This window comes from Talaromyces amestolkiae (assembly GCF_001896365.1).
Source record: "Talaromyces amestolkiae strain CIB chromosome Unknown scaffold13.1, whole genome shotgun sequence".
Lineage (NCBI taxonomy): Eukaryota > Fungi > Ascomycota > Eurotiomycetes > Eurotiales > Trichocomaceae > Talaromyces > Talaromyces amestolkiae.
This window is the reverse complement of record NW_024468049.1, coordinates 302,911-330,078: the sequence shown is the minus strand read 5'-3', so window position 1 is coordinate 330,078 and position 27,168 is coordinate 302,911. Positions and strand designations below refer to the sequence as shown.

The following is a 27,168-nucleotide window of genomic DNA, read 5'->3' as shown; positions in this document are numbered from 1 at the left end:
TCACACAAGACGCAGCTGGCACCAAAGAGGCATACGTGGAGAAAAAGGCAACATGTCGTTTATCTCAACGACTCTATTACTTTCTCTCCCCGTCTTTGCCAATTGTCTCGTGTTTTCTTCTCTGCTTGCTTTCTCTCTTTCTTTGTTTCACTCCTCTCATCCGGCCCTTACTTGTTGGGTTCTGCCGCATCGCAAAAGTCTCTCGCAGACTTGTCATTGTCACCATGGGTCGCTTCGCTCTCCTTTCTCTCGCCCTCGCCTCCATCTTCGCCGGAGGTCTCGCGACCGTAAGTCTTTTGCCAATGCGCGCTCGGACTAAACTTGTCTTGCCATTACCATGTCTAATACTATTCTTTCTTCATAGGAGACTCCTGTTGAAGAAGCTGCTGCCCCCGCACCATCTCTAGCCGTCTCCGTGCAAGCATCATTCCCTTCGTCGGAGATCTTTGGCATCAAGCTTGTCAATGGCCAGGCTACACAAGCTTTGCTAGCTTTCACCAACGACGAAGAGGTCCCCATCACCGTCAACTTCGTGGGAGGAAGCCTGGCGACTTTGGATGAACCTTCTACAAACGTCCGCAATCTTTCCGCGACAAACTATGGAGTCCAGATCCCAGCTGGGGAGACTCAGACCTTGCCATACAGTCTCACGACTGAAATGCATCCTCAGGACCTCCGGTTGAACTTGATCTCCGTTATCAGCAAGAACGTCACCCAGTTCTACACTATCCAGGCTTTCGATGGACCCGTCAGCGTGGTTGAGCCCGAGACCAGCATCTTCGACCCTCAGATGTATGTTTTCCTCGTCTCTACTAAATCTATCGTATAAAAATTGACTGGATCCAGCATCTTCCTCTACTTCTTCATCCTTGCCTTTTTCGCTGGTATCTTCTACTTCTTCTACACCGTCTGGATCGCCCCCTACTTCCCCCAGAAGCGACGTGGCCGCGAGTCGAAGAAGGCCGGTGTCGCCGTCAAGAAGACTGACCTCGATGTTCCCTCTCCTGATGCCACTGTTCCCTCCGCCAGTTCCTACAACTCCGACTGGATCCCCGCCCACCACATCCAGAAGCCTGAGGCTCGTAAGGTCAAGGGCACCCGATCCAAGTCTCGTGCTTAAGCATCAAAGTTTCGGTCAATTGCAGCTGCCTTTACAGCTTGATTGCTGTAGTGCCGATGCAAGTTCTGCCAAGGTGTTATTTGCACCCTTTTCAAACCCACGGATTCATTAATGGTCGCTGGAAATGCGACATGATGACATACGAAACGTGAGGTTCTATATTATCTTCAGAAGTTTTGTATTATACAAACGAACCTTGAATGGTTGCCATGAGTGGCTTTCAATTTGACTGGGCATATTATGTTGTTCGGTTGACATAGAAAAATGTGAATTTACTTCGTACGAGTCATCTATGCCCATAATGCTACAAGTGTTTCCATACTTCGAATTCTTCCTCAAGATGCTGTTTGAGTTGCTGAAATTGTTTCCCAAACTTCTTTTTGCAACGCCAGCACTCAAAGTCCCTATTCAGGTAACCTTCCCTACTTGGATGACGCCGCACATCATCCGGAGCCAAAGGAAAGTCCTCGATAGGAACAAAGAACGGCGTCGAGAAACTATTGTAATGTTTACGATGCTTTAGCCGATCACTATACCGATCCACGGACATAACATGGATATGTAAATGGTTCATGGACGGATGCGCATGTATCCCCGTTATGATCTCTTTCTCCCAGTCACGTCCGAGTGGTAATTCATCAGGCGGCGGGTCTCGCTCCATTGCTTCACGACGTGCTTTTTCTTGCAGCGAGTATTTTCCGTATCGGCGTTGTAACTCTCGCGCTGCTAATGAGCGTAGCTTCTTGACTTCTTCCTGAACCTTATGTAGAAATTCGATATCCTCAAAAGCGTCAAAGGGATGTTGGTAGAACTTGGTCGCTTCGCGGGGAAGTAATAAAAGATGAAGAGATGACTTCGGAAACATATCATGTATTGCGACAAAATTGTCATTGTAATATATCACGACCGATGAAGGGTAGGATTCTGGCCGCTCAATATAGAGCCCGAGGGCGTCCCTCGTCTGGAAAAAGGTCGTGAGCTTTTTAGGTTTCTGAGGCTCGGTTTGTTTCGACTTTTTGCTCCTGGATGTCATTAACTCGGTGACTAGACTATAAAGTCAGAGTTTAGGCTAGACAGTGTATAATGGTGGATATTACACGCATTTCGCTTCCCAGGCTTTTCTGTAGCTTGCTCTGCTTCTGCTGCAGGCGGGGTCTCGGGTAACTCCGAGTCTGAAGTCATTTCAAAAACGACAAATAGTATTTGGCATGTGTTGTTCCTCGTATGAGCAAGGTAACATTCTATGAAAGGATTGCTCAACAAGAGATTTCCACAAGGATTAGACTTGAGATGATGATGTACTGTAAGGTCGAACATCTGACAGGCAGAGAAGACTGGATTCAGGTGGATCCGCGATAGCTGGCCCAATCCGGTCTAGTGCGGGACAATCCTTATGTTGCGGAATTAAGCCTGACGCCGAACAAGGCCTTGAAGCGATTCAATATCTGAGCCAAATGGTTCCATCAAATTTCTCCACGGGTATCACGGGGCGTGGCGTTGGATCTGCTACATAATGGGTCCCAAATCAAAGGGCAATGCCCGTGGAGGAGGACCGAAACCAGGAACCAAACAGGCAAAAGCTGCCGCCGAAAAGTCTGCGCAAACCACAAATGTGCAGCAGACCGAGGGAGAGGCCAAAAAGCCTACAGTCAAACAGCTTATTGGCGGCGCATCATGGACGGGCAAGCTCCCGGTCAATCTGCTCTCGGAGCATTGTCAGAAGCAGAAGTGGGAGAAACCAGAATATACAATGGTATGAGACTCCAAAGCTCTAGTTACTGTTGAAGCTATTAACCGCCGATGGGTGTATCGTATAGAAGCAATCAGCGCAAGGCTTTTCGTCGTCAGTCATCTTGAGTAAAGTCGATCCCAAGACTAAAGAGAAAATCACTCTACCCCCAATGCAATTACCCCCCGCCCAAAAGGCTCTCGCGACCCGACCGACGGCTTTAGAAGCTAGACATTTCGCAGCTATATATGCTCTCTATCGAGTCTGCAATATGAGAAACATGACATTGATGCTGCCGCCGGACTATCGAAAGCTATGGAAAGAAGACTTTACAACAATGAAAAGCGAAGCAGCCGCCGAGGGCAAAGCGTGGATGTACGAGGCCGATCCATTTTTAGCGAAGCAACAACGTGAGGCTGCTACTGCTGAGATGGAAAAGAAGAGAGCGGAGCAACAGAAATTACAGGAAAAGGCCAAACAAGATGGAGCTCAAGGTCCGAGTGGCTTTGAAGAGAAGAAAGGAGGAAAAGGCTGGGCGCAAGCACCCAAGGTTGAACTTGGAAACAAGATACGACGTGATATCGAAGAGCTCCTAAGACACAAGACCGTATGGAACCCATATAGCGTAATTATACCCGAATCGCAACGCAAAGCAATTGTCGATGACCTCTCTCGAGTTGGATTTCGTCGAAGTCATGTTGAAGAAGCAGTTGCTGAATGCAAGGATCGCGAAGAGGTACTGGAATGGCTGTTGCTATATGTGCCGGAGGACGATTTACCCCGTTGGAGTCTGCCGGAAAATTACACCGCTGGCATCAGTCTAGCAAGCGGGGACCTCGTACGAGAATCAAAAATCAGACGCCTTACTGCAGCTGGCTATCCTTCCGATCTGTGCGCAACCACCCTTGATAGTGAAGGTGGAAACGAAGCATTAGCTGCCGAGAAGCTTCAGACAACTATAACCCAACATATTCCACAAAATACATCGATCGATGACGACGAGCAAGAAGAAGCCTGGGCTGAAGAAGCCGACACATTAGAAGCTATATTTGGGGATCGATACAAACGAGTCTCAGAGATAGTGTGTGAAATTAAAGGAGACGTCCCTAACATGACAAAGCCCGTCACCTTTCGATTCCAGAAGCCCACAAAGTCATATCCAGTCCATCCGCCGGTCATTTCGGTGATTTCTGACGGCCTTCCAGCATACATTCGACTAAGCGCTGTTCGCAAGGCCATACGGTATGCTACTGAAGATCTCACAGGAACACAAATGGTCTTCAGCTTAGTAGATTGGTTGGAAACGAACCTTCCCGAGATAGTGGAAAATCCGGGTCAGTTGAAGGATATATCTTCTGGGGCCCGCGAGTCTTTAGAAAGACCGACGACTGCCACACAGCTGCCTCTTCGCTCGGGGCGCAGGAATGCTGAAAGCTCTGCAGCGAGGGTTAATGTGCATTTAGGTATCGAGCTTCGCAAAACCTGGGAATCGAAGCAAAATTCGCCAGCTCAGATCAGTATGAATCGACAACGGCAATCCTTGCCTGCCTGGGCAATGCAGGAGGCTATAATCCATTGCGTCAACTCATATCAAGTGACAATTATATCAGGAGAAACCGGTAGTGGAAAAAGTACACAATCCGTTCAATTCGTTCTGGACGATTTATTGAAACGAGATCTCGGAGACGTGGCGAACATCGTTTGCACACAGCCAAGGAGGATTTCAGCTCTCGGTCTTGCGGATCGTGTCAGTGACGAGCGATGCTCCTCTGTTGGGGATGAAGTCGGATATATCATTCGAGGTGATTCCAAAGTCAAATCTGGCAGGACGAAGATCACATTCATGACAACCGGTGTTCTGCTTCGCAGACTCCAGACAGCGCCTGGATCGAGCGATGATATCGCAAAATCACTTTCCAACATTACACATGTCGTAGTGGATGAGGTTCACGAGAGAAGTCTTGATACTGATTTTCTTCTTGCTCTATTGCGAGATATCCTGAACCGTCGTGATGATCTCAAAGTCATTTTGATGAGTGCCACATTAGATGCGGATATCTTCATGCGATATTTCGGAGGACCTTCGCGAGTTGGTCGTGTGAGCATACCAGGACGCACGTTTCCAGTCGAAGACTACTACGTGGATGACATTCTACGTCAGACTGGGTATAACAGAGGACCATCTATGACTTCAGACCTTGATGATGACAGTCTCACAGAAGACCAGGCTTTAGGAAAGTCACTCCGTAGCCTTGGATTTGGTATCAACTACGACTTGATCGTATCAACAGTGCGACACATAGACTCTGAATTAGGGGATGACCCAGGCGGCATTCTTATTTTTCTTCCGGGAACCATGGAAATCGATCGCTGTCTTAGTGCTATCAGAGCGATCCCAAATCTCCATGCTTTGCCTCTTCATGCATCTCTCCTACCGGCGGATCAGAAACGAGTTTTCAATCCTGCACCTAAGGGCAAACGAAAAGTGATCGCGGCCACCAACGTAGCCGAAACATCAATTACAATCGACGACGTCGTTGCCGTGATAGATACAGGTCGAGTCAAGGAAACAAGCTTCGATCCCAAAGATAACGTGGTCAAGTTGCAAGAAGTCTGGGCATCTCAAGCCGCCTGCAAACAACGCCGTGGACGAGCTGGTCGTGTCAAAGCCGGAAAATGCTACAAACTTTTCACGCGTAGTGTTGAATCCAACATGGCACCGCGACCTGATCCGGAGATTCGGCGTGTTCCCTTGGAACAACTTTGTCTTTCTGTTGTAGCCATGAACAGCATCCAGAATGCAGCTGACTTTCTTGCAAAGACTCTAACGCCGCCAGAGACCATCGCCGTCGAAGGCGCGCTGACTCTTTTACATAGCATCGGCGCCTTGGACAATCACAAGTTGACAGCTCTCGGTCGACATATGTCGATGATACCTGCGGACCTTCGGTGCGCAAAGCTGATGGTATACGGGTCTATATTTGGTTGCGTAGACGCATGCGTCACCATAGCCTCGATTCTTATTGCAAGAAGCCCCTTCGTATCGCCCCGTGACAAGCGTGAAGAGGCCACCGCTGCCAGAGCAGCATTCTCGCGCGGAGGTGGCGACCTCCTAACCGATCTAGCTGCATATCAGCAATGGAACGAGAGATCTAAGTCATCTGGATACTGGCAGAGCAACTCATGGTGCTCTGAAAACTTTTTGTCGCACCAAACCCTCCGCGAAATATCCTCTAACCGCGCACAACTTCTCACATCGCTGAAAGACGCCGGAATCCTACCATTCGAGTATAAAGAGGGCACCAACTCATCAACCCGCTGGGACCGAAACGACAAGAACACATCCCTCCTCCAAGCCTTAATCGCAGGCTCATTCAACCCACAAATAGCACAAATCAAATTCCCAGACAAGAAATTCGCAGCTTCTATGACAGGCACAATTGAACTCGATCCAGACGCAAGGACCATCAAATACTTCAACCTTGAAAACGGCCGAGTCTTTATCCATCCCAGCTCGATGCTTTTTTCGGTTCAGAACTTCGCGAATGCGGCGTATCTCAGCTATTTTTCGAAGATGGAGACGAGTAAAGTGTTTATTCGTGAATTGACTCGTATGTTAACCCCACCATCCCATGGTTCATTGTAAGAGGATGTAGGAAGTCATTACTGACGACAATCGCAGCGTTCAACGTCTATACCCTTCTTCTCTTCGCTGGTCCCATAATCCTAGATACCATGGGCCGCGGCATAGTCGTAGATGGATGGCTTCGTCTCCGGGGTTGGGCACGAATAGGCGTACTAGTCTCGCGTCTCAGGATGATGCTCGATAGTGTTCTGGCTGCGAGGATAGATAACCCCTCTGCTTCTTCGCTGGGTGGTGCAGGAGAAGAGCTTGAGGCTAAGGTCATTGAGTTGGTGACCAAATTGGTCGAGTATAACGGGTTGGATCAGTGAACACTTAGATACGGATAGAAACCTATCAGAGCTTCATAGCAAGAACATATCAGTCTGATGACTTACAAGTCACGGTTTACTTATTACTCTACCCGTTATCAATCAAGTAATTGGTTGAGCGATTTCATTCAATAGTAGTGTTCTCACTGAGTGTAAGCAAGAGAGAATAGAGTCTCAGTAAAAACGGGGAGGCTTGCAGGCTTGCACAAAAGGAACAGCCAGAGTTGAATAAAGTGGTGTCTGATTCAGCATCGAGAAAGGAAAGAAAAAGTGAGTGTTTTTGTGCTTGCTTCGGAACAATCGCATAGCAGAAACGGGGGAATAGGAAAAGAAAAAGAAATTATGCCATAAGTCCCATTACCTGTACCTGTATCATACCCCACCAATCAAAAAGATAAATTAAAAGCCCATAAAAGGAAAAATGAAACAAGAAGGGGAAAGGGAAAGGGGGTAAATGAAAAAGAACTCGAGTAGAAAGCTTCCAACTCGTGTGATGGATGCAGCGAGGTTCAAACACCTATAAACTCCATGTCCTTCTTTCCACGAAATGAGATTACTCCAAGCCGTCCTTGCGCCAAAATAGTCGTATCACATAAAGAGTGACCGCCGATAAAGTGAAATTGGAATTGAAATCGTCAATCAGTCGAAGTTCATTTCCTGTAGGCGCGCCAACCGTATGCAAAGAATGAAGCTCAAGAAAGTGAAGTCTAGCTTCGGATTGTAGGCGCGCCAAGCCTTCACTCGTGAAGGACTCGGATGAATTGTATGCAAAATATATACCAATGCCCCCCGATCAGAAGGCATGGTTCCTTTGAGTGTCAATCAGTTCCAGATACGAGTACGTAGGTGTGTCACAGATTGCATGGCCCTGCCGTACGCGTTTAGGCAAGGCGGTTGTCCTTGGATGGTTCCACAAGGCGGAAGCCCTTGGTGATTTCAGCTTCGACGAACAGGGAGGACCTCTTGAATCGGCGCTCCGAGTACTTGTCGTAGATAGCGTTGTGATGCTTGGATGGGTTTTCACAACATTCCAGGATGGTGAGCAGAAGTGGGAAAAGTTGTGCATATGTGTAGTTGGAATAGTACACGTGGGCATGAGACTAGACAAATTAGTATGCAAAACAAGGATTGGGAATCTGCGAATGAGAACTCACCCAGTCTCCCTTGTGGAGCATCATTCGAGCGAGACAATGAGCACCTGCAGCAGTGTAACTTGGCGGGCTACCGACGAAACGCTCATCCATGATAGTCACCTCCAAGAAGTACTTAGCCAAGGTGCGTGTATCCAGGTCGTAGTCATCTGCTTTGCTGATTCGTCGCAGGAAGCTCATGGGTCCAGGCCATCCTAGCTCGAATTGTAGCATGCTGAGCATGAAACGTTCGGCCTTCAAAATCTCATCGGCAGTGTAACCGCGATCGACCATGTACACGATTTCATGAATTGAAGGGCAGTTGATCTCCTCGTACTTGGCCGCAATAAAAATGGCAGTAGCCCCGACCAACTGAAGTTTGCCGAGGGAGACGATCTTGCAAGATAGGAATCGATCGATGTAATTCACCGAAAGGAACAATGTCTCTGGCAGTAAAGAGAATCGATGGTGGACTTGGACGAGCCAGTCAATGAGCACCGAGCGCATGGACCATTGGATCTCTGCCTGGTTATCCATGTAATGGGCATTCGGTAGCATTTTGATCTAGAGTCTTGAGTCAGCATATGATAAGATTCTTGACAGGATACATAAAGCTCACCTCCATCTCGCGCATGTACTCGAAAATCTCATCACCATATTCTGCCACCATGCTCGTATCCCACATCTCATCATCAATGTCATCTGCAGTGCGTGAGGATTCAACAAGCTGCTTGGCCATAGCAATCTCACGCCGGGCTTTGGGATTGTACTTGGGAAAGAGCACAGTCGTCGCTCCTCCGGTTGTGTTCTCGCTACGAGAACGATAGGAACGAGCAGTGACATAACCGTCATCCTCATCATTCTCATCCTCTTCGTCGTCCCAGTATTCTTCCGGCTCTGAGGGCAGGATTCCGTGTTCAGACCGTCGATGAAGTAAGTCGAGTGAATCACGTGGGACGCTGTGATCATATTTTACAATCTCTGCAATCTCTGTCAAGACCTTCACGTTTGCGGGCTCTGGAATGTTGTCGTGCAGCTTCACCTGGTCCACAGACTCTTTTTCAGCGACGCTGATGGCAACACTGCCAGTAATGGCTGGCTCGGTCTCTGCGACAGGCTCTTCGATAGTATCATCAGATCCTCTAGAGACATCGCTTTCGAGGAGAGGATTATCGTTGTGTTCTTCAATGACGCTCTTGTCATACAATTTAGTAGATGGTTTTTCGAGGACAACGCGTTGTTGAGAGATATCGGCACGCGATACTGGTTGTTCGTTCGCACTGGGCTTCACCTCAGTGACAAGTGAGAGAGGCTGCTTCTTGAACGCGACATTGCTCCGTTTTGTGAGTACTTTGCGTGTGTTCGAAGTATTGTTGTGAGTCTCGCCAAGAGCCTGCTTGACGTTGCCATTGCTATTAGTGTTCAAAATGGTCTTGATGCCCATAACAGATGCGGGGCGCTGTGCAGGTTGTGCCAGGGCAAGGACCTTTCTATCCTGAGCAGATACGCCAGGCTTTGCAAGGGGTATATTCTTGCCAGCTACGTGACTGTCATCCTTGCTAGCTCGAATGTTGCTGACATCTCCAAAAGCAGTGCGCTTGGCGCCATTTCTAAGACCCCCGTTTTGTAGAGCGGCCGATAGGGCAGGAGTAGATTTGTTGCGATGGTGAATGGTCTTGGTAGGATGGACATGGATTGGGGCGTTCTCGTCGCCGCGGACGCGAATTCGCTGAGGCTGTTGGTGAGACGCGTTTGTTAGTGACAAAATTTAACGAGGTACAACCATGGCGCCCCTTGATACTTCGACATTCCCCATATTGATCCTCGTGGGAAGGGCACGAGGATAACACGAGATATGTCAAGTATACAACGACGCGTGATACATCAACACTAGGAAGGCATGTTTGACTTACCCGAGCATCCATTTCTGGTGGTGAGTGTCGGAAATATGGCAACGAGATGTGTTGGTATGCCGTTTGACTAGTCGATTGATGAATGTTTGATACCGGTACTGCGAGTGTCGCAAGGTAAGAGATATCGACAGCTCAGTCGCCTGAAGCGTTTGGCAAGCACCAGACTTTGGAGTCTGGATAGAGCTAGGGCAAACTTTTTTAGATAGAAGTGGCCATGAGTTGGCTTAATGAGACGCGCAGGAAGGGATCACAAGAGATCGCAGGGTCAGTAAGAAATGCTGATGCTGAAGAGGAAAGGAGAAGCTAATGGATGAGAGGTAGTCGACATCAACAACAGCAACAAAAGGAAGAGGTGTAATAGGAGATAATAACAATCGACAACAACAATGGTGCTGGAGGTTGAAAACTGGAGGAGACTGAGCGTTAGGTATAATGCAGACGTTCAATAAGGAAGTTTGTTGACATTCACGGGCAACAACACAGCGACGGGCTCGGCCAATGAGAGGCCAGGACGGCTGGGCGGCTGCTTCCTGCTGGAAAGAAGGCATGTTTGTTTGGTCTGTTTGCACTCTCCGGCGCATCAACAAATCTAGTCTGTATTCAGCTTAGCTCCCTTATTCCTATCGCTCTATCGCGGATGACATCACCAGTCGCGTTCCACCTCAGCGATTCGGATACAGAACTGTGCTCATCACCGCTCCAAAACTGAGAGAAAAGATACCAAAAATAAGTATTGTATACTATGCACCAATGCGACACATATTCTTGAATTATTATATATGCGCTCGTCTTTCAGGTTGATGAAAATCATGAATCTATATCAGAGCCACCTCAGCGCGTCGTTCGGAGCGGCCCGTCACGAAGCCGACACGGACTCACGTGATGTCTTTACCACGATCAAGCCCGTAATTCCGTCTCACTCCTGCTATGCTCCACTGGCCTCGCCACAGCACCGTCAGCCTGAGCGCCGAGAAGAGATGCTTCAGGTCAACCCGTTTCTGTCTGTTTACACCACGCGATTTACCGGTCTCGAGCTTGGTGATCGTTGGCATCTCAAGACTTCACCCTATTTCGCCCGTTGGCTTGTCGATCTCCTAATCTTTTTCATCCGACCCGGCTGTCGCAAAGCCACAAAAGACCCAAACAACCCGGACCAATACAGCGCAAACCAGCGGTGTCGAAAAAGAAGGCCCGAATCCACTCTTTAGTACTTTGCCAACTGACGACTCACGAGTTGACTTTTTCCCAAAGTTTTTGACACCGGCGACATCCACATTTTTGAGGTGAAAGAGGGGAAAACTGACAAAACTGCTCAAGTGATGTTCTTGCGAGGAAGTTACTAATTTCTGGGTATTCCTTAGCGGACCTTGGTCGCCAACCGCCCCTCCCTCTCGGATGATCAGTGTTTTAGATGCTTTGGATTGGCGTGGCTCCGACTGGTCATGGACAGCAACGTCCCAACCGTCACATAATCCGCATAAGCATACTATGTAGGCGCCTGACTGGCACTATCGAATCATTCGTCGAGAGCGTTCCATCTTCTTCCAGCCTTCTACTTTGCACGTTATTTTGTAGTTTCTAGGCCAGTCTCATTCCCCAGCCAGCAAAAAAAGAAAAATAATCTCGTAATACAGGCGGAGATGTCGGACCCTACTACCGGCCCATTATGACCCATTAATCGCAAAACGGCCACCGAGTGGTGGTGTCCTAGACGTGTGCAAGAAGACTGTTGACTCGTACCACCAGCTTTAGCGCCAACTCTAAGATGAAGATAGTACCATCATGTTCATGATGCGCGATTGACTCATTGCGACTACCAACAGTAAGACCGACATTGTCGCAACGGCATTCTGAGTGTTAAAGAGTAGATACAAGCCTGGCACATTACCGTTGCGCAAAGTAGAGCTGCCAGGTACTTCCCATTCCGGCGCATTAGAAACAGTTGTCGTCGTCACACTACAAGACGACCAACTTGTACCTTGCGAGAAGCGTGGCTTTGTAAGGGCCACTCGGGTGCACGTATGTCGCAAGAATTTCCAATAGGAAAGTAAGAAAGCAGTGAATTGAATCCAGTGTTTCATTCTCTTGCAATTTAAGCAGATGTTTGGGAGCCGGGTCTGCTTGCTATTGAGTCTGCGATACTAAACGAACAGCGCAACCTGATATATTGACTCTATTGCTTAATGCAGCTGAATTCGGCTTGTCTAGACAGGTACCACCTCCAGCGTTTGTTATCTGATACACCAAACGCTGAAAGTCCGCCCATTCGTTTCGCAGCAAAGATATTGGCCGGAGTAGAGTTGCAGAAACTGATGTACCCACGTACCCATTGATTAGGCACGAACTTCAAAAAATTGCACTGAATGAAGAATCAAATCTATATCGTTCAGAAATGGGCAATAGTATAGCAAAAAATACCAGAAAACCCACGATAAGTCAATCGGCGCAAATCACCTGAGCGCAGTCATCCGAGTCACTAGAGCCGGATGCGCTGGTCTGCGCAAAAATGTTTGGCTCAGGCTTCAGCATGAAAAAAGATCAACAGATGAGGAAATCCGCTCTTGTTTGCCTCGAGACACTCTTAAATATCTAATCGATAATGTGCGCCAGCTGTGCGATCCTGTAGTCCGTTTTCCTGCTGCGACTAAGATTCCGAAACTCTACTCGGGCAGTTACTTCTGCTTGAATATCTTACTACGATCAAGACTCGGAAATCAATCAAACTCAGAGTCAACTCTATAATTCAGCGTGTCCTACTATGCGCTATAGGCTATCAGTCCGGGAGGGGCTATTCATTTTGTTTGTATCGGTCGTGAACCCTTCATTCGCATGCGCTTGAATGCGATGCCGATGGCTTCTAAAGAAACCACAATTGACTGCGCTATACCTCAATACGGTTTTCTAGGACACAATAGACTAGAGAAACGCTCATTGTAAGATACAAAAAAAAAAACAGTGTAAACTAATATCAAGAAGTGCAAAGAGGCTGACAGCAAATAAGAGTTGTCGGCGACCAGCATGACACTCGCTGTCTGGACCAGGCCGTTTTTTCGCTTGGAGTGAAACCTCTCTTCGCACCCACCCGATTCCCCCAACTCCTCCTCTTTCCCAACCAGCACAGCCGACTCCTCGACCACCACATCCTATTCTCCTCGGCATCCAACCTGATATCAGTTCGTTCGAAGGGTGAAAGAGGCTTTCTTGAGTACAATTTGGTATGTATCCCTCTGACGTCCTGCCCATCCTGCTTCCCAATCGTCCGTCGGTTAGTTACGTACTGCCTCAGCTAATTAGAGATTCCTGCATCGCAGAACCAGATCATCCCCAAGCCATCACCGTCCATCCCAGTCATCGTCGATCGAGTAGAGTCCCCATATCGAAGCCCCTATACTAGGCGACTATCATCAATCACAAAACTGTGACGAAGAAGTATGTTTATTCCCATTCTGTGCTTCCGCCTAGTCCCAGATCCTGATCCATCTCGGGTTGCCTGGATTGGGGCCATGCTTCCCTTTCCATCATCCATTAAACTCCAAATTTCACATGATATGAATGCAATGGATCTCGATTCTAGTTTCACGGCACCTCGATGCTAATGTCGCTCTTTCATGATAGTTTGATATCCATTCGTCGTACCGAATTTTCCGTCGTCTTCCACCCCCACTCGCATCGCACCTCCAGTCTTGAGGCAATTCACCCAACCCATCCAAATTAATCCATTCGGTGATCTTACAGAAGTGTCTCTGGATCATCTGGAAGCCTTTATCGGTTGCAGAAAGGCAGCCCATTCTGACCGCGGGCTTACCTCTCTCTTTCACCTACACCCATAGCCTATAGAAGAAGAGCAAGGCGCCCCAGGCGCCCCGAGGCAGGTCAAACCCTATCGCCGTATAGCGATGGCTACCACATCAGCACAAGACCACCAAGCTGCAGAGGGCCTTGCAAGCTTGGGAAACAACTTTGGTGACATGGATCGGTATCAAGGTGATATGACTCCTCAACAACAGCACTCTCCAGGTGCCGCGCCCAAGAACGTCGCCTTCGAGCTTCTCCTCGATGACAACACTAAGCTCAGAGCCAGAATTCCAATGCGAGTCCAGATTTTCCCTCATGATACAACTGACTCCATTGTGACCACAGTCAAAAACTTTTATGGTATCTATGATGGTGTCGCTAGTGGCGTAAGTTTCGAAGATGAGCACGGCACAACCCTCATTGCGAGGTATGAAAATTTGAGAAACAATATGACTGTCTATATTCGAGTGATTCCCGTGCATAGCTATGCTGATAGCTATGAGCCACACTATCACGGCATGTCTCCAATGGACGGTCGCAAGCGCCCGAGTCTTGGAGAACCCTTTCAAATGACGCCTACTACAGGCCAAGGACATCCTTATGGCCCCTCTTCATCACGTCCATTGTCACGTACCCGAAGGCCGAGCGCTTCTCCTTCTGGTAGAGGTCGGCGCAGCGCCTCACAACACAAGGGCTCCTCAAGGAATGGTATCAAGAGTCGAGGTTCCAGTGCACACGGCAGTTTCGCCGAAGATGCGTTCTCTGGATATAGCGACAGTGAGGGCGGCCACGGCTCTGTCAGTGGCTCTCGAAAGGCTCGAAGTGAACAATTCGCAAGTTCTGAGATCAGTATGGACAATATTGTGCAAGAAAGCCGTCGCAAGAAGCCTAAGTTTGAGAGCTCGGTATGGCTATCGATGCTTCGGGTCTATTCTGACTTGGTTATGCTGACGAACCCTTTTCTTCATAGGAATTGCCTCTTTTCGCACCACCACAAGTCCCATTGGCTACTTCTACATCCTCGATTTCTCCGCAACGGCGATCGACTGGAAATGATGGCGAGCCGTCCCCATTCGCCCGGCCGACACACCGTCCCATGAACAACCGACCTCCGTTGCCGTCTCCCCAAAGTTATGGATACAGTGAACACGGGTATGGAAATGGCTCAATCAAATCCACCTATTACTCTAGTGCAATGTTCCCGGATAATGGGAATCGTTCGCGTCTCTCTGGCGGTTCAGCACCAGGTTCCGGAAGCAGGCAGACGGTGTCTGGAATTTTACCAACCCCAGACCCGACTATCGCCAGCTGCATATCAGACGAGGACGTCGCAATGCAGTTGATTCGCCTCGGAGACGCATCAAACTTTTCTCATGGTCGCAACTCTACATCGACATTGGATGATGCCTTCAGCGGTGCAGCTGACGTCTCCTCCTCAACGGGCGCAACCAGTGATGGGGAATTCAGTGAGAATGAAGATGACGATGAGCTTCCAGCACGTTCGAGGCAACGTCTGGAATCTAGTCCGCTACTTCCACCCGGCCATATCAAACAAAGCTACAAGGGGTTGGATGATATACTTCCAAGCTATGACAGCACCGAAGCCAGCGCTGATGAAGGTGAAGAATACCACCAAACTAGCGACCCGGTCATCGACGAGTACCATGGTGATGACTATGATGATGTCGATGCGCCTCGTGCAAAGAAGCAAAAGGTCAGGTCAGACAGCGCTTCATTAAGCAAGAACCGCACTGTCAAAACTGCTTCTGCGAAGTCTGCAAAGAATGGAAAAGCCCGAGCAGTCCCTGTCGTTCGCAAGTCCAAATCAACTCTTCCCTCAGCTAATGGAGTAAAGATTGAGACACCGACACAAATCCTTAGTCCTGCACCCTCACGAAAGACGTCTGGGTCCGGTGTCAACTTCCAGCATCAACTTGCTGCAGATGAGGAGGATCTATCTACAAAGCCTCGCTGCCAGCGATGCCGCAAGAGCAAGAAGGGGTGCGACCGTCAACGACCATGTGGCAGATGTAAGGATGCAGGAATCGGTTTGGAGGGTTGCATCAGCGAGGATGAAGGAAACGGGCGGAAAGGTCGTTATGGCCGACATATGGGTGTTCCCATCAAAAAAACTGGAGAGCCCGGAGCACCAGTTGATGTGATCGGGTTGTTAACACCAGCAACTCCTGCGGAGTCTATCGTGGCAGGTGGCTCGGGCGACAAGAACAAAAAACGCAAGCGGTGATCATGCTTCTATTGAACATTGATTTGACTTTTTGTTACTTTTCCATGTCGATTGCTGCGACGAGCTGAGCGTTTTTACCAATTAGATCTGATTTTCCGTATCCTACTTTGCTATCCGCGGCCCAGCATATTCTTCCGGCAATTCTCCTGCTACAGATGTTGCATCCAATCATTTCCATTGCATTCAACCGGTTTCCCATTCGTTATCTTCCGGATCTGTTCGTTCTTGCGCTCATCGGAATACCACTCATTTGATCCGTTTTACAGCTCGACTTCTGCCTATTGAGCTTATCACATTCCTACCCATTCCTTTCCTTTTCTCTGTGATTATTTCCAGGGGCGGCAATGGCCAATGCTGTCTCACATTGAATATCTACATTGGCGTTACATGTTCTGTTTCGACTTGCTGTGACTTTTATCTGCTCTTCGTGTTGATCTTGGTCGCCCTTTTTGTGGATGTTCCTTTCTTTTTAGTCATTTTCTATCTTGTATTGATCTCTGTTTATGCTAGCTATTGCCGTTCATATTGTCCTCGGGGATGTCATCGACCACTGTGCAAAACTGTTTGTGCCAGGGGTAGCCAGGGTCCGTGGCTCAGAGAGGTCGGTCGCATCAGTTTTTACATGTATCCAGTCTATTCCTCTTCATCTCTGTGTGTTATATGCTCTAGCTCAATATAGGATTGATTTCTCATAATTTCCTTGTATGCTGTAGACTTTAATTGGCTGATGGGATTAAATGTCGTGGTTAATATAAAGTATCTGTAACCCTCGGAGGACAGCCACCGCAAGACCTACAAGCACAGTATGTAACTGCCAGCCCCGATTTTCCATAGAAAGAAAGTCAGTATATACTATTCACCTATAGAAACTTGAAGACAAAAGGACAACCTCTCGCCTCAAGTGCTGGAATCGTTTGTAGACGAGATCGAGCTGTGATTGGCCAAAAACTAGGGTAACACGGCGAATGCGCCATTCCAGAAAGGAACTAGCCACAAATTATTCGATAAGGCACGCTATCGCCGCGCAGTTTCAAACATTTTATTTTCACCAAGCGCTTTCTGCTACATATTACCCCAATCACTTGTATCATTGAATTCATGGTTCAGCAAAATTCTTATGACCTCGAAAATTTGCCGGCGCTCACTACAAGCCACTAGATTGACAGCTTTGTGAGTTACAATCTCAGCTACTGAGTTCGACCATTCAGACATCGTACGGCCGAGATGCCACCGAAAGCAGCTGGACGCGGCGCGGCAAGACGGCCGGGCGAGCGAGAATCTGCGCCTGGAAATTCTACGGAGGCGGGGTCTTCGTCCACCACACCCTCCACACGACCCCCAGTGCAACGATTACAATCTCTGAACAGACGCACACCCGGGGGAAGCATAGGACCCAGAGGAGGACCACCTCCACGCGATGAGCTAGGTGGACCAACAAAACCAGTCCTCAAATATGGACCACGATCAGCCMCCCGCCGTACCAAAGAAGAGCGAGATGCCATCTTGGAGTTGGAGGCAGAGAGAAACCGACAACGATTGTCAGAAGCGGAGGCCATACAACGGGCACGACTTGGAAATGCGCCTAGGGCACGCGGTAGAGGTGGGCGAGGTGGGATGATGTTTGGCGGTCCTACAGGGTTTAAACGAGGTCGTGGTGGTCGATTCGAGAACGATTCCCGCTCTTCACCTGCATTGCGACATTCTCTTTCGCGCTCTCACACACCGGCTCATTGGCGGTCAAATAATAATGCTGGCTATTCTTCGGACGAGGATGAGCAGGCTTCAGCTCTCCGGATCAGTATCGATGAGATTAATCTTGACGAGGATAGTGACGAGGAAGCAGCAGAAATTAAAAAGGACGTCAAGGGTAAAAAAGCAGTGAGAAAACTAGCATTGCCCCTCAATGGCCCCCGGCCTATTCGAGTGGAGCGTCATGAACACGAAGAACGAGTTGTCAGTGTCGATGTCGAAGCTAGCACAACTGCCGCGGCACAACCCAGTCGTCAAGCAGTCGAAGAGGATGAGTCCGACAATGAATTATTTATCAGTGAAGAGCCTACCACCCCCAGAGTCAAGCGAGAACCTGCAGATGGCGATGTGGCCATGGCAGATTTACCGCATGAGAGTCGCGATGAGACGCCGCTACCTGCGCAGCGTTTCAAGGCGCGAAGGAGTGTACTCGTCAAAGATCCTCGAAGCTTGCTACGAACAAAGGAGGAGATTGAGGAGTTTGACCGACACAATGAAGATCTTGAGGCTTTGAAGGATATTTTGACACCCGATGAGCCTGCTACAGTGGCTAAACCGACCACAACTACTGGGGGTGGAGGTGAAGGCGAAGGCGAAGAAGGCGCGGAGCCTAAGGAAGAAGTGAAAGAGGGCGAAGAGCCTGTTGACAAGAACGCCGGCCGCTTATACCTGATTCAATTCCCACCCTTGACGCCCAATTTGACCGTGCCTGGCGGAGCAGAACCTATTGAAGTACAGGATGATGTTGCTACGGAAGATGTCACAGTGGTACAAGAGAATGCTCTAGGCGAACCGGAGGTCAAGCAAGAAGAAGGCGAGGGAGAAGAAGATATCAAACCGGCAAGAAAACCGCCCGGAAGACTCGTGACGGCGACTGAGCGCCAACTCCCAGCTGGACGAGTGGGACGACTGCATCTCCACAAGTCCGGTCGGGTTACTCTGGACTGGGGCGGAATCTCGTTTGAGCTGGACAAGGGCGCCAATGTCAATTTCGTGCAGGAGGCAGTGATTGCGTCTACGGGGTCGATTGCCGGCGAGGAGGATACGGGGGAGCGGGCAGTGTGGTCGATGGGGCAGCTCAGCGAGAAGTTCATTGCCAGTCCCGAGTGGAACAGGCTGTTGTAGATAGTACTCTGAGTAGTAGATAGTAGATACCGCGTAGATAGACTGAACGTGTCAATGAAGAGAGAAAGAAGACGTCATGCAATCTCAGCAAGCGCTTCCGGATTGGGTTAGTCTCGACTAGAGCGTCCAAGCACTGAGCCATCCGCGCCGCTAAGCCTCTTTGGGCTAGCAACCGCCGCGGCTGGCCCAGCTAGCGCCTCCCAAAGCGGCTAGACCCGTGGGCTAGCACAGAAATCCCTGATTTTGCGTCTCCTTTGCACTCGGTCTGTCACTGCTTCGCTCTATCTACGGAGCATGTAAGCTGAGAGAGAGCTAGCACGGAGTACGTAGCTCCACTACCACCATGCCTTCATCTCCTGCTCTTTTCTTCTTTTCTTCCTTGCTCCTGCTTTTCTGAACTCATTCTGCTTCTTACGCGCCAACGCGACCGGTTCGTGTATTATCTCTCTGATTGATTGTTGCCTGCCCCTATACGAAGTCCAAATGTCTCTGTAATACGGAGAACGAAGCTGCGACTCCCGTCCGGATTGATTCACCGTGCTCTCTGACCGATTGGGTCGACAAAGCCTTTCCAATTGAGTTTGCGACGACCCTGGGTGTCACTACGTTACCCCGGGAAGGATCAGTGAACGTGTCGTCAGTCTTACCCAGCGCCTCGCTGAGCACTCGACACGGACGGCTTTGCCGTGCTGTGCGTGCTCTCGCCACGACTCCGAAAATCGTATATCAGTACATATATATATATATATAATACGACATCGACACGAAATGAAGATATCGAATCCCCTTGCCGTACTCCTCCTCACCACCGTGGTATCTGCAGATGGTCCTACTTCGAAAAGCGAAATTGGGAACACACATCATGTCGCTCAACGATCGCCTCCGGTCATAATCACACGGACACAGGCAGTAGACTCGATACATGTCATGGCAGAAGACTCGCTTGCACATACCCATTCCTCCGATCGATGGCTGGGTCCGTTGGTTGGCTTGAAGACTTTTACCCAGGACATTGGTGCCAGAGTGACGGTCCGTACTCCGCGGCTCAAAGCTCGGAATGAGGGTGCGTTAGGGCAAGCGCCCTGGTACGGGATGGCCTTTGGGCTGGCGTGCACGACCCTTGCGGCGCTGATGTTGGGATAGTCCAATACGTTTGAACTCGACTAGTTCAAAATCAACTGCACCACGCACAACAACGCATCACTTAAGCCGAATGCTTCACGACTCTCTCCCTCTTGACAAGTCTGATACTTGCGCATATATACCCTAATACACCAGGCGAGCAGAACGACCACATCCGGCCCTTTACTTAATCCCGCAAGACCACCGCACATACAGATGTCTTCTGTCGACGTCGGCTCGTACATCATTCGCTTCTTGTATCGATATTCATAGAAATGACTCCGCGCATCGCTCGGATACTCGGCAGTCAGATATATTTTATCTTGTTACTACGTCCTATGTTTCTCTATCACGCCGGCTCTTGTTTACCGAGCGTGCTGACTTTGATGTTTATAATTCAGCCAACGACCTATATTGTATAATGTTGGATAATGTGGATGGATTTATGTTATATACCATATGATAGATTGCGAAGATACGAATATACACTTATGAGACAACACAATGCTTAAACAATTCTATGAGATAATCTCTGATTGATACAAACATACGAACAATGGTAAATACAATACGGCCCCCGCAACTAAGCCTCTTTTACAACGCTCTGATTCGTCCCTCCAGGTTTCAGCTGCCCATTTCATACGAGATTCATTCATCTTCCATCAAACGAGACAGTTCGGAGAATTACTGGTATGACAGAGTACGAAATGAAGTGAGGCCGCGCGAGTAGGTCTGACTCTCTGTGCAAAGCCTTTGTTTGTTTCGTCTCTTCTTCCTCGCTATTGTCGGATGCATCTATTCTCTGGTTGATGACATCTCCACGACATCGGACTATCATCACATACAGATCAGACTACATTATCAGCAGAATCAATAATATTAAGAGGAGAACTTCAGCCAAGATGGAGGGGGAGTTGGACGACTATCCGCTCCACGGCGAACAGCCCGTCAACATCCGGCAAGAACTAGGCATCATGTTCGGCTTCATGGCAGCATGTATCCTGACTGTTGCCGTATACTACATATTCTGGCAGGGTAATCTCCCATTCTACACCATATCATTCAAAAAAAAAAAAGGGAATCTACTAACCGGTAGACTGAGTAGCCTCCCAACGCCGCGCCGCCGCCCGCGACGAAGCCCGTCGCAAAGATCTCCGAGCCCGTGGCTTCCATCACGAACGAGGCGGATACCATGACAAGGCCCTCCATCGATACGCAAGCCGAGACCCGATTGCGCAAACACAGGGACAAACACTCGAATTTCTTACGGAGCCGGATCAGTTCAAAGATGAAATGCACAGCCACAGTCGCAACAACAGTCATAGTGAAGACGGCATTAGTGATAGCAACACCATCATTGGCGGGGAGAAACATAGCGACAACGGAGGTAGTGCAGCTGCTGGTACAGGACTGAGGATCAATACGCATGAGCATGACGCCTGGTCTGGGAATGGGAATTCGAATTCAATTCACAATGGGAGTGCGGTGAGTAATCGGACGCCTTTGTCGATGATGAATGCTACCATGGGGCAGAGTGCGAAGGATATGTTTTGATTTGAGTGTCTATTTATGACTTATGATAATGAATATCTATCTATTCTATACATGGAATCAACATTAGGGTATATACTCTAGAAGAGTAGGTCAACAGTAAGGCTTGTCAAACCCACGACTCCATCTCACACTGCCCATAACAACAACCAACAAGCCCAATCCAACTCCCATACTAACAGCAGCATACAAATACGCCCATGCAAACCGCCGTCGTCTCGACGTTCCAAGCCCAATGGAAGTCAACTCAGCAACCCAGGTGCTTATCGTCGTCGTCGCGCCGCAAAAACCATCCATCACACCCTGCAGTACTTGACATGACACCAAAATCGAGCGTGCAGTAGCCTCCAACTCAGCAGTGGTGCTAGGGAAAATCGATCCTCTGGTCGGTGATGCCAATGGATCAAACGCCCATGAACTGAGCGGTGCTCCGATACCAGCTACATGCTGCAGATCGTAGCACATACCCAACACCCCCGTCCCTATAATATTAACCGCGAACGTTCCAAGGGGAAAGACAGGGATTCGCGCATTCAATGCAAGAGACATATAGAATCTGAACAAACATCCAAGCGGCGCAAAAACGATGGCGAACACGGCATTAGTCCGCCATGCATTATGCGGTGGCCAGATAGCCATAAACACTGCCCCGAGCCAACAGCCCCATCCCAATAAAACGACAAGAGGATCAAGAACCTTGCGCGTAAACCGGAAGGGGATGGTTGGCGTCAACGAATCAAGCGCAAGCGCAAGATGGCCACCGAGGTAGAACGCGGCTATACTCATTGCCACAGTGACAGCGAGCACCGCAACGACAGCCATGAAACTATCCCCCTTCGCGCGACCAACGGTCAAACTGCCGGTAGTCGACAAAATAGACGGATCCGCCAAATCATCCGACAGCGCCAGAAACGCATCACGCATAAAACTCGAGAAACTAGTGAASGAGCCACAAAACCCGGTAGTCAGGCCAATGTAGAGCGGTATCGATTTTTTGACGGTCTTGTGCTTCTTGAGCCATCGTTCCTGCGCGCTTGGTGTAGACGATTGTCTGCGCGGTTGTTGTTGTCCAGACTGCAGCTTTGTAGCATCTTCTACAGGACGGCCCCATTCTTCACGGAAAATATTTCTGTCCTCGATGAAAAAGCCCATGAGAATACACCCGCCCACGTTCGCCCATAGCACGCTTGTAAGAACAGGGGCGCCGGGATACGTCGTCAAAGCCTGCACACCTAGTCGCGCAAGGGTTCCCCAGATCGCGAAGAATATCAGGTATGAAACAGTGTATAATCTTGTACCCCATGCTGATAATGGCGGAAGAGCCTCTGCCGGCGGTGCTGCCGCTGCCGGTGGTTGCTCGCGTCGTTCCACCGGTGGCTCAGACGTGACTTCTGCAAGTGCTATGCCCTCCTCATAGTAGCGTTCCTCTTCTTGTTCTTCTCGCTGTTCTTCCTCATCTCGAATTCGTTCACGTCTTTCTTGTTGGGCTTGTTCATCGCGGTGTTCAACGGATTGTTCTGCGGCGGCCTCTGATACGGGCGCAACGGCGTCTCCTTCGTCTGCAGCTTTTTCATGGTTGTTTATCAGATCATGCGACGGATGCGACATTGTGTTTCTCTCTGGCCAAACTATCCCAGAAGTCAATTTGTGCTCTGCTCTTCTCTCAACTCGGCGCATAGTACCTTTTTCAAAAACTCCCCGCTCAGTTCCCAACCTCTGTACACCGCGAATATGATTCAGAAAAAAGGTCTATAAGTTCATTGTAAGGTAGTTGGTGTCGCCTGAGCTATACTGCATAGGTTTTATGTCTTCGTCGTGTCGTACCCATTTGTTGATGTGTTGCGCAGGTATTTGGAAAAGCAGGATCATTCTGTTAGCTTCCGGCCGTCGGCAGGTTGTCCTACTCTACGTATGTACAGTACTACTACCCGATTGAATTTTGCGCAGTCTCAAGAGTGTACACTACAAGCCCAAAGAAAAGTTCATCCCCATTTTTTTTTGTTATTTGTTCCAAGACTATAGTACAGACACTATCAAACTGTTAACTTGCGATGCATATAATCAAAAATCCATCAATTAAATTCAAATCAATCACAATCAACTCAAAACAATAAGCCAACGCATATACTTCAGCAATGCTAACGACAAAACTGAGAGGAGACTAGTGCTTGGATATAACCCAAAGCAATGCATAAATATCATCTAACGACGCGCGCGCAACGTAAATCAATCAAGCAAAACAGTATGCAGCAAATAAACAAGGTATCAAGTCAGGTTCGGCAACGAAGAAGATAAAAAACGACAACAAACTGTAGTAATAATATTAAATGGCAGAGCCAGAATCGAAGAAACACACAGGACCAGCCGAGTGTAGACAATTGTTGCCTTCGCTAACCATCAAAAACCGAGAAGACGCACTGACCGGACTCCTGTGAGCTCTTATGAAGACAACCAAATTGAGACCCAAACTGAACGCAGGCAATGCAAAAGGTAAAGGGGAATAATGAGAGACAAGAAAGCCGAATAGGCGAATACCAGCCAGAGGCCCAACAGTGTCGTAATCGCAAAGACACTATACCGCCCCCATGCCAGTCCACTGTCCATTCCGAGTGCCGTATTCCAATTTTGACCGATGACCCAAATAGAACCAAACAATATCAACGAGAGTAATGAACCGAAACGTCATCTGCGACGGTTCGATGCAAGTCCAGTGACGAGGGTCACATCGTCTTAGGATTTCTCCACGTGTTTCCCAGCGCCCCGAGACCAAAATGAACGACAATGAATATTATAACTGTTAAAAGATAACGGTTATCAAGGCGAAGCGAATGAATAACAAAGGAAAGTAGTTGTCTATCGTTGAGTTTGCGGATAGACGGAAATATTAAGCGATTTGTCGTACGCTTAGTATGCGGTGCCCACGCTGGCAAGGCTCTTGGTAGGCATAGGATGCAACGGCTGGTCTTTGGCGACCTGTAATGAATCTTCATAGCCAACTAGAGCCTGGGCGTGGAGCTTGAAGGATTCGCCCATGAGCTTAGTGAGTCTAAATCATAGTTAGTTATCTTTGAACAAAGGAAAGAAAAAAGATGACACATACCCCCAAACGACAACACCATCAAGAATGTTGCCCCAAACGCGAGCGACGGTGGAGCTCAACTTGCCAAAAGCGTCAATGGCATCATCATCGAATAAATTGCGAACCTTGCTGTAGATGGCAATCTCGGCTTCAGTGGCAGGCTCCTCGTCATGTTCCAGGCGATAAAGCCATAAGCTGAGGATCACCATAAGGTCCAAGCCACAGAGAGGGTGCTCGACGCTCCAGTTGGTAGCGGACGTCTTAGCAACCCAATTGATACCTTGGACGGCAGCAATCTCAATGCATTCAAAGCATTGTTGGATGACATTGTTCATCTCAGGAGATCGTTTCACCTTGTCACGAGCAACCGTCATAGCCGCAGCGACTTCGTACGAGGAATGGTAGCGGAGGGCTTCCTGAACAGACTTGAGGTCCACTGCCAACCGGGCTCGTGTGTTGCGGTAGATGGCCATGGAGTTAAAGATCAAAGGATGACCCTTCTGAGGTGTACTCAAGGGAACCACAATGGTCTCCGGCTCGCACAGCTCAAGTGAGTTCTCCCAGGTCTCCAGTGCGAGGCGAAGCTTGTACTCAGTAACCACATCCTGGAGCGCCTCGAAGCTACGTTTATGACTCCAGACTTGAAGGAAGAGGGCGTTGATCATGACTCGGGTAGCAAAGGCGCTGTATCTTGTCTGTTCACCCTGGAACAATCGGTCGTGTGCTTCACGAATGTTGACCGGGATAACAGTGCTCAAGGTGCGGTGCCATGAGTCTTCGTCGGTTACATCGAGACTCCACAGCGACTCTGACGATGGCAACTCCAAGCTATCAAGTTCATCCAGGCTCATGGCAGGAGTGTGATTAAAAGTCAAAGTAAGCATGCCAAAGAAGATGTAGACGGCATAGTATGTCCGGCGGCAAGACTCGTCTTCAATCCACTGGTCACGAGAGGGCAGACGACCTTCGCGAGCCTCGGTGCGCAGCTTCAATTGATAGCGATTACCAGCGACCATCTATTGAAATTAGTATCACACATGACCTAGTACCCGATTGCAAAACTTACATTGGCGAGCAAACTCTTGATCGAGCAAGTCCATTCAAGGCCCTTTGGATCTCCACTCCAGCTCTCGAATATCATATTTAGCAAAGTACTTTGCATAGCCCACAGAGGGCACTTTCGCGAGTCAAAGTTGTCCTTTTGTTGAAGGAACTGGTTGACGAGGACCTTGGACCCAACGTGCAGCATGAATGCATGCTCTCGTTCAAAAGTGTAGAGAGCACCGATGGAAAGCACAGCCAAGAGAAGAGGCGGCGAAGCTTCGGTAGGCTTGAATGATCCCTGATGCAAGAACGGGAGGTGGTGGTGGTAGAGGTTGAAGTAAGTCGAAAGATACTTATTCAACGACGCGGTAGAAGGAAGCTGGAAGCCTTCTGGTAGGGCCGATACGGTGTCCGAGTTCTTGACATTTTCCACGATACGTTGTCTCTCCATTTCATTGACAAGCTGAGGCGCTTTTGGCAGAGTAAGCGCTTGACTAGGACCGGGAGAGCGACGGTAGTTGACTGGGCTGACTGGGCCGGTCATTGACGGGTAAGGCGACAGCGCATTGGGGGTGGAATTGCCAGACATAGGCAGCGAGTCGACAAGCGAATGCAAAGAAGGCGCCAAGGTGTCCCGAGCCGACATCATTGACATTTGGTGGCCGTGCGAACCGGTATCCTGAGAACCGAACCCAGTCATATGGTGCTTTGTCTCGGTAGGCGAAACCAAAGAATCCCAAGGCATCTGAGGTAGCGTAGCATTTCCAGACAAATACGAAGCATGCTGGTCGAGAAGAGAACCACGATTGGGAGAGAACGAGCGATCGGAACCAGTGCGGTCTTGCACATGACCAGTAGCGGCAGCAGCAGCCTTATGTTGGAAATCGGTCATCAACATGGCTGCTGTTTCAAGGTCGACCATACCATCACTGCTTGCTTCGATCTGCTCTAAAGTGGCGGGATCAATAGTAATAGAAGGTTTGGGAGGGGCAGCGGTAGTAGGCGGGCTCTTTTGAGTACCTGCGTTACCACCACGTCTGCGACCTTCGCTGACGAGAGGGATGCCTCCATCCTTGGCATGAACGGTACGGTCATGACGGAGAAGCAAATCTCGACGAACGAAGGTGCTGCGGCATTTTAAGCATTTAAATGGACGTTCCTTGGTGTCTAAAAACTCGATTGTTAGCATGTTGAGGTTTCATAGTTTGGGAACGAGCAAGGGGGCATACGAGATCGCTCGTGTCGGCTGCGATGTTCACTGCGACTGAAAGCACGATTGCAAAATTGACACTTGTATTTCTTCTCTGGTACAGAAGTCTTCTTGGCCGGCGAAGTCGAGGCCGCGGAAGGAGCCGTGGGAGCCATCTCGATGTGTGTAGGACGAAGGGCCACGGACAATTATTCTTGTCAATATGTTGAAGGTGACAAAGAATACGACTGCGGTATCAGCCGGACAGAGGGCGCGCACCGGGTGTGAATGAGGTTTAACGACGTTGAAGAGTCGCGTTGCTGTCTGTTCATTCCTTGGGCGGGGTGAGCTGTGATGGTGCAAAACTGGGAAACGGGGTTGATCGGATGAGGGGGTATGGGAGAGGGGAACTGGGGAAGAAGC

At 49.1% G+C, this 27,168-nt stretch overlaps 11 protein-coding genes across 11 annotated transcripts; 7 read left to right on the top strand and 4 right to left on the bottom strand.

The window, feature by feature from the left end:
* Nucleotides 1-224: 224 nt before the first annotated feature.
* BHQ10_006782 (uncharacterized protein) lies at nt 225-1,120 on the top strand (the record flags this gene model as incomplete). Its single annotated transcript, XM_040879406.1, has 3 exons — nt 225-287; nt 365-792; nt 847-1,120. 3 exons carry the CDS (start codon nt 225-227, stop codon nt 1,118-1,120), a joined length of 765 nt encoding a protein of 254 aa, XP_040735286.1.
* Nucleotides 1,121-1,424: 304 nt separating this feature from the next.
* On the bottom strand, nt 1,425-2,153 carry BHQ10_006781 (uncharacterized protein; the record flags this gene model as incomplete). The annotated part of the gene is made up of 1 exon (XM_040879405.1): nt 1,425-2,153. One exon carries the CDS (start codon nt 2,151-2,153, stop codon nt 1,425-1,427), a length of 729 nt encoding a protein of 242 aa, XP_040735285.1.
* A 480-nt stretch (nt 2,154-2,633) lies between these two features.
* Nucleotides 2,634-6,803, top strand: BHQ10_006780 (uncharacterized protein; the record flags this gene model as incomplete). Its single annotated transcript, XM_040879404.1, has 3 exons — nt 2,634-2,873; nt 2,938-6,460; nt 6,532-6,803. 3 exons carry the CDS (start codon nt 2,634-2,636, stop codon nt 6,801-6,803), a joined length of 4,035 nt encoding a protein of 1,344 aa, XP_040735284.1.
* An 881-nt stretch (nt 6,804-7,684) lies between these two features.
* On the bottom strand, nt 7,685-9,858 carry BHQ10_006779 (uncharacterized protein; the record flags this gene model as incomplete). The annotated part of the gene is made up of 4 exons (XM_040879402.1): nt 7,685-7,903; nt 7,958-8,497; nt 8,553-9,668; nt 9,847-9,858. 4 exons carry the CDS (start codon nt 9,856-9,858, stop codon nt 7,685-7,687), a joined length of 1,887 nt encoding a protein of 628 aa, XP_040735283.1.
* Nucleotides 9,859-10,655: 797 nt separating this feature from the next.
* On the top strand, nt 10,656-11,054 carry BHQ10_006778 (uncharacterized protein; the record flags this gene model as incomplete). The annotated part of the gene is made up of 1 exon (XM_040879401.1): nt 10,656-11,054. The coding sequence occupies one exon, from the start codon at nt 10,656-10,658 to the stop codon at nt 11,052-11,054; it is 399 nt and encodes a 132-aa protein (XP_040735282.1).
* Nucleotides 11,055-13,742: 2,688 nt separating this feature from the next.
* Nucleotides 13,743-15,886, top strand: BHQ10_006777 (uncharacterized protein; the record flags this gene model as incomplete). Its single annotated transcript, XM_040879400.1, has 3 exons — nt 13,743-14,068; nt 14,126-14,546; nt 14,612-15,886. The coding sequence occupies 3 exons, from the start codon at nt 13,743-13,745 to the stop codon at nt 15,884-15,886; spliced, it is 2,022 nt and encodes a 673-aa protein (XP_040735281.1).
* A 1,224-nt stretch (nt 15,887-17,110) lies between these two features.
* BHQ10_006776 (uncharacterized protein) lies at nt 17,111-18,760 on the top strand (the record flags this gene model as incomplete). Its single annotated transcript, XM_040879399.1, has 1 exon — nt 17,111-18,760. One exon carries the CDS (start codon nt 17,111-17,113, stop codon nt 18,758-18,760), a length of 1,650 nt encoding a protein of 549 aa, XP_040735280.1.
* A 768-nt stretch (nt 18,761-19,528) lies between these two features.
* On the top strand, nt 19,529-19,903 carry BHQ10_006775 (uncharacterized protein; the record flags this gene model as incomplete). Its single annotated transcript, XM_040879398.1, has 1 exon — nt 19,529-19,903. One exon carries the CDS (start codon nt 19,529-19,531, stop codon nt 19,901-19,903), a length of 375 nt encoding a protein of 124 aa, XP_040735279.1.
* Nucleotides 19,904-20,784: 881 nt separating this feature from the next.
* On the top strand, nt 20,785-21,436 carry BHQ10_006774 (uncharacterized protein; the record flags this gene model as incomplete). The annotated part of the gene is made up of 2 exons (XM_040879397.1): nt 20,785-20,917; nt 20,988-21,436. 2 exons carry the CDS (start codon nt 20,785-20,787, stop codon nt 21,434-21,436), a joined length of 582 nt encoding a protein of 193 aa, XP_040735278.1.
* Nucleotides 21,437-21,526: 90 nt separating this feature from the next.
* BHQ10_006773 (uncharacterized protein) lies at nt 21,527-23,041 on the bottom strand (the record flags this gene model as incomplete). Its single annotated transcript, XM_040879396.1, has 1 exon — nt 21,527-23,041. The coding sequence occupies one exon, from the start codon at nt 23,039-23,041 to the stop codon at nt 21,527-21,529; it is 1,515 nt and encodes a 504-aa protein (XP_040735277.1).
* Nucleotides 23,042-24,337: 1,296 nt separating this feature from the next.
* BHQ10_006772 (uncharacterized protein) lies at nt 24,338-26,921 on the bottom strand (the record flags this gene model as incomplete). The annotated part of the gene is made up of 4 exons (XM_040879395.1): nt 24,338-24,479; nt 24,534-25,528; nt 25,579-26,723; nt 26,786-26,921. 4 exons carry the CDS (start codon nt 26,919-26,921, stop codon nt 24,338-24,340), a joined length of 2,418 nt encoding a protein of 805 aa, XP_040735276.1.
* Between the last annotated feature and the right edge of the window lie 247 nt (nt 26,922-27,168).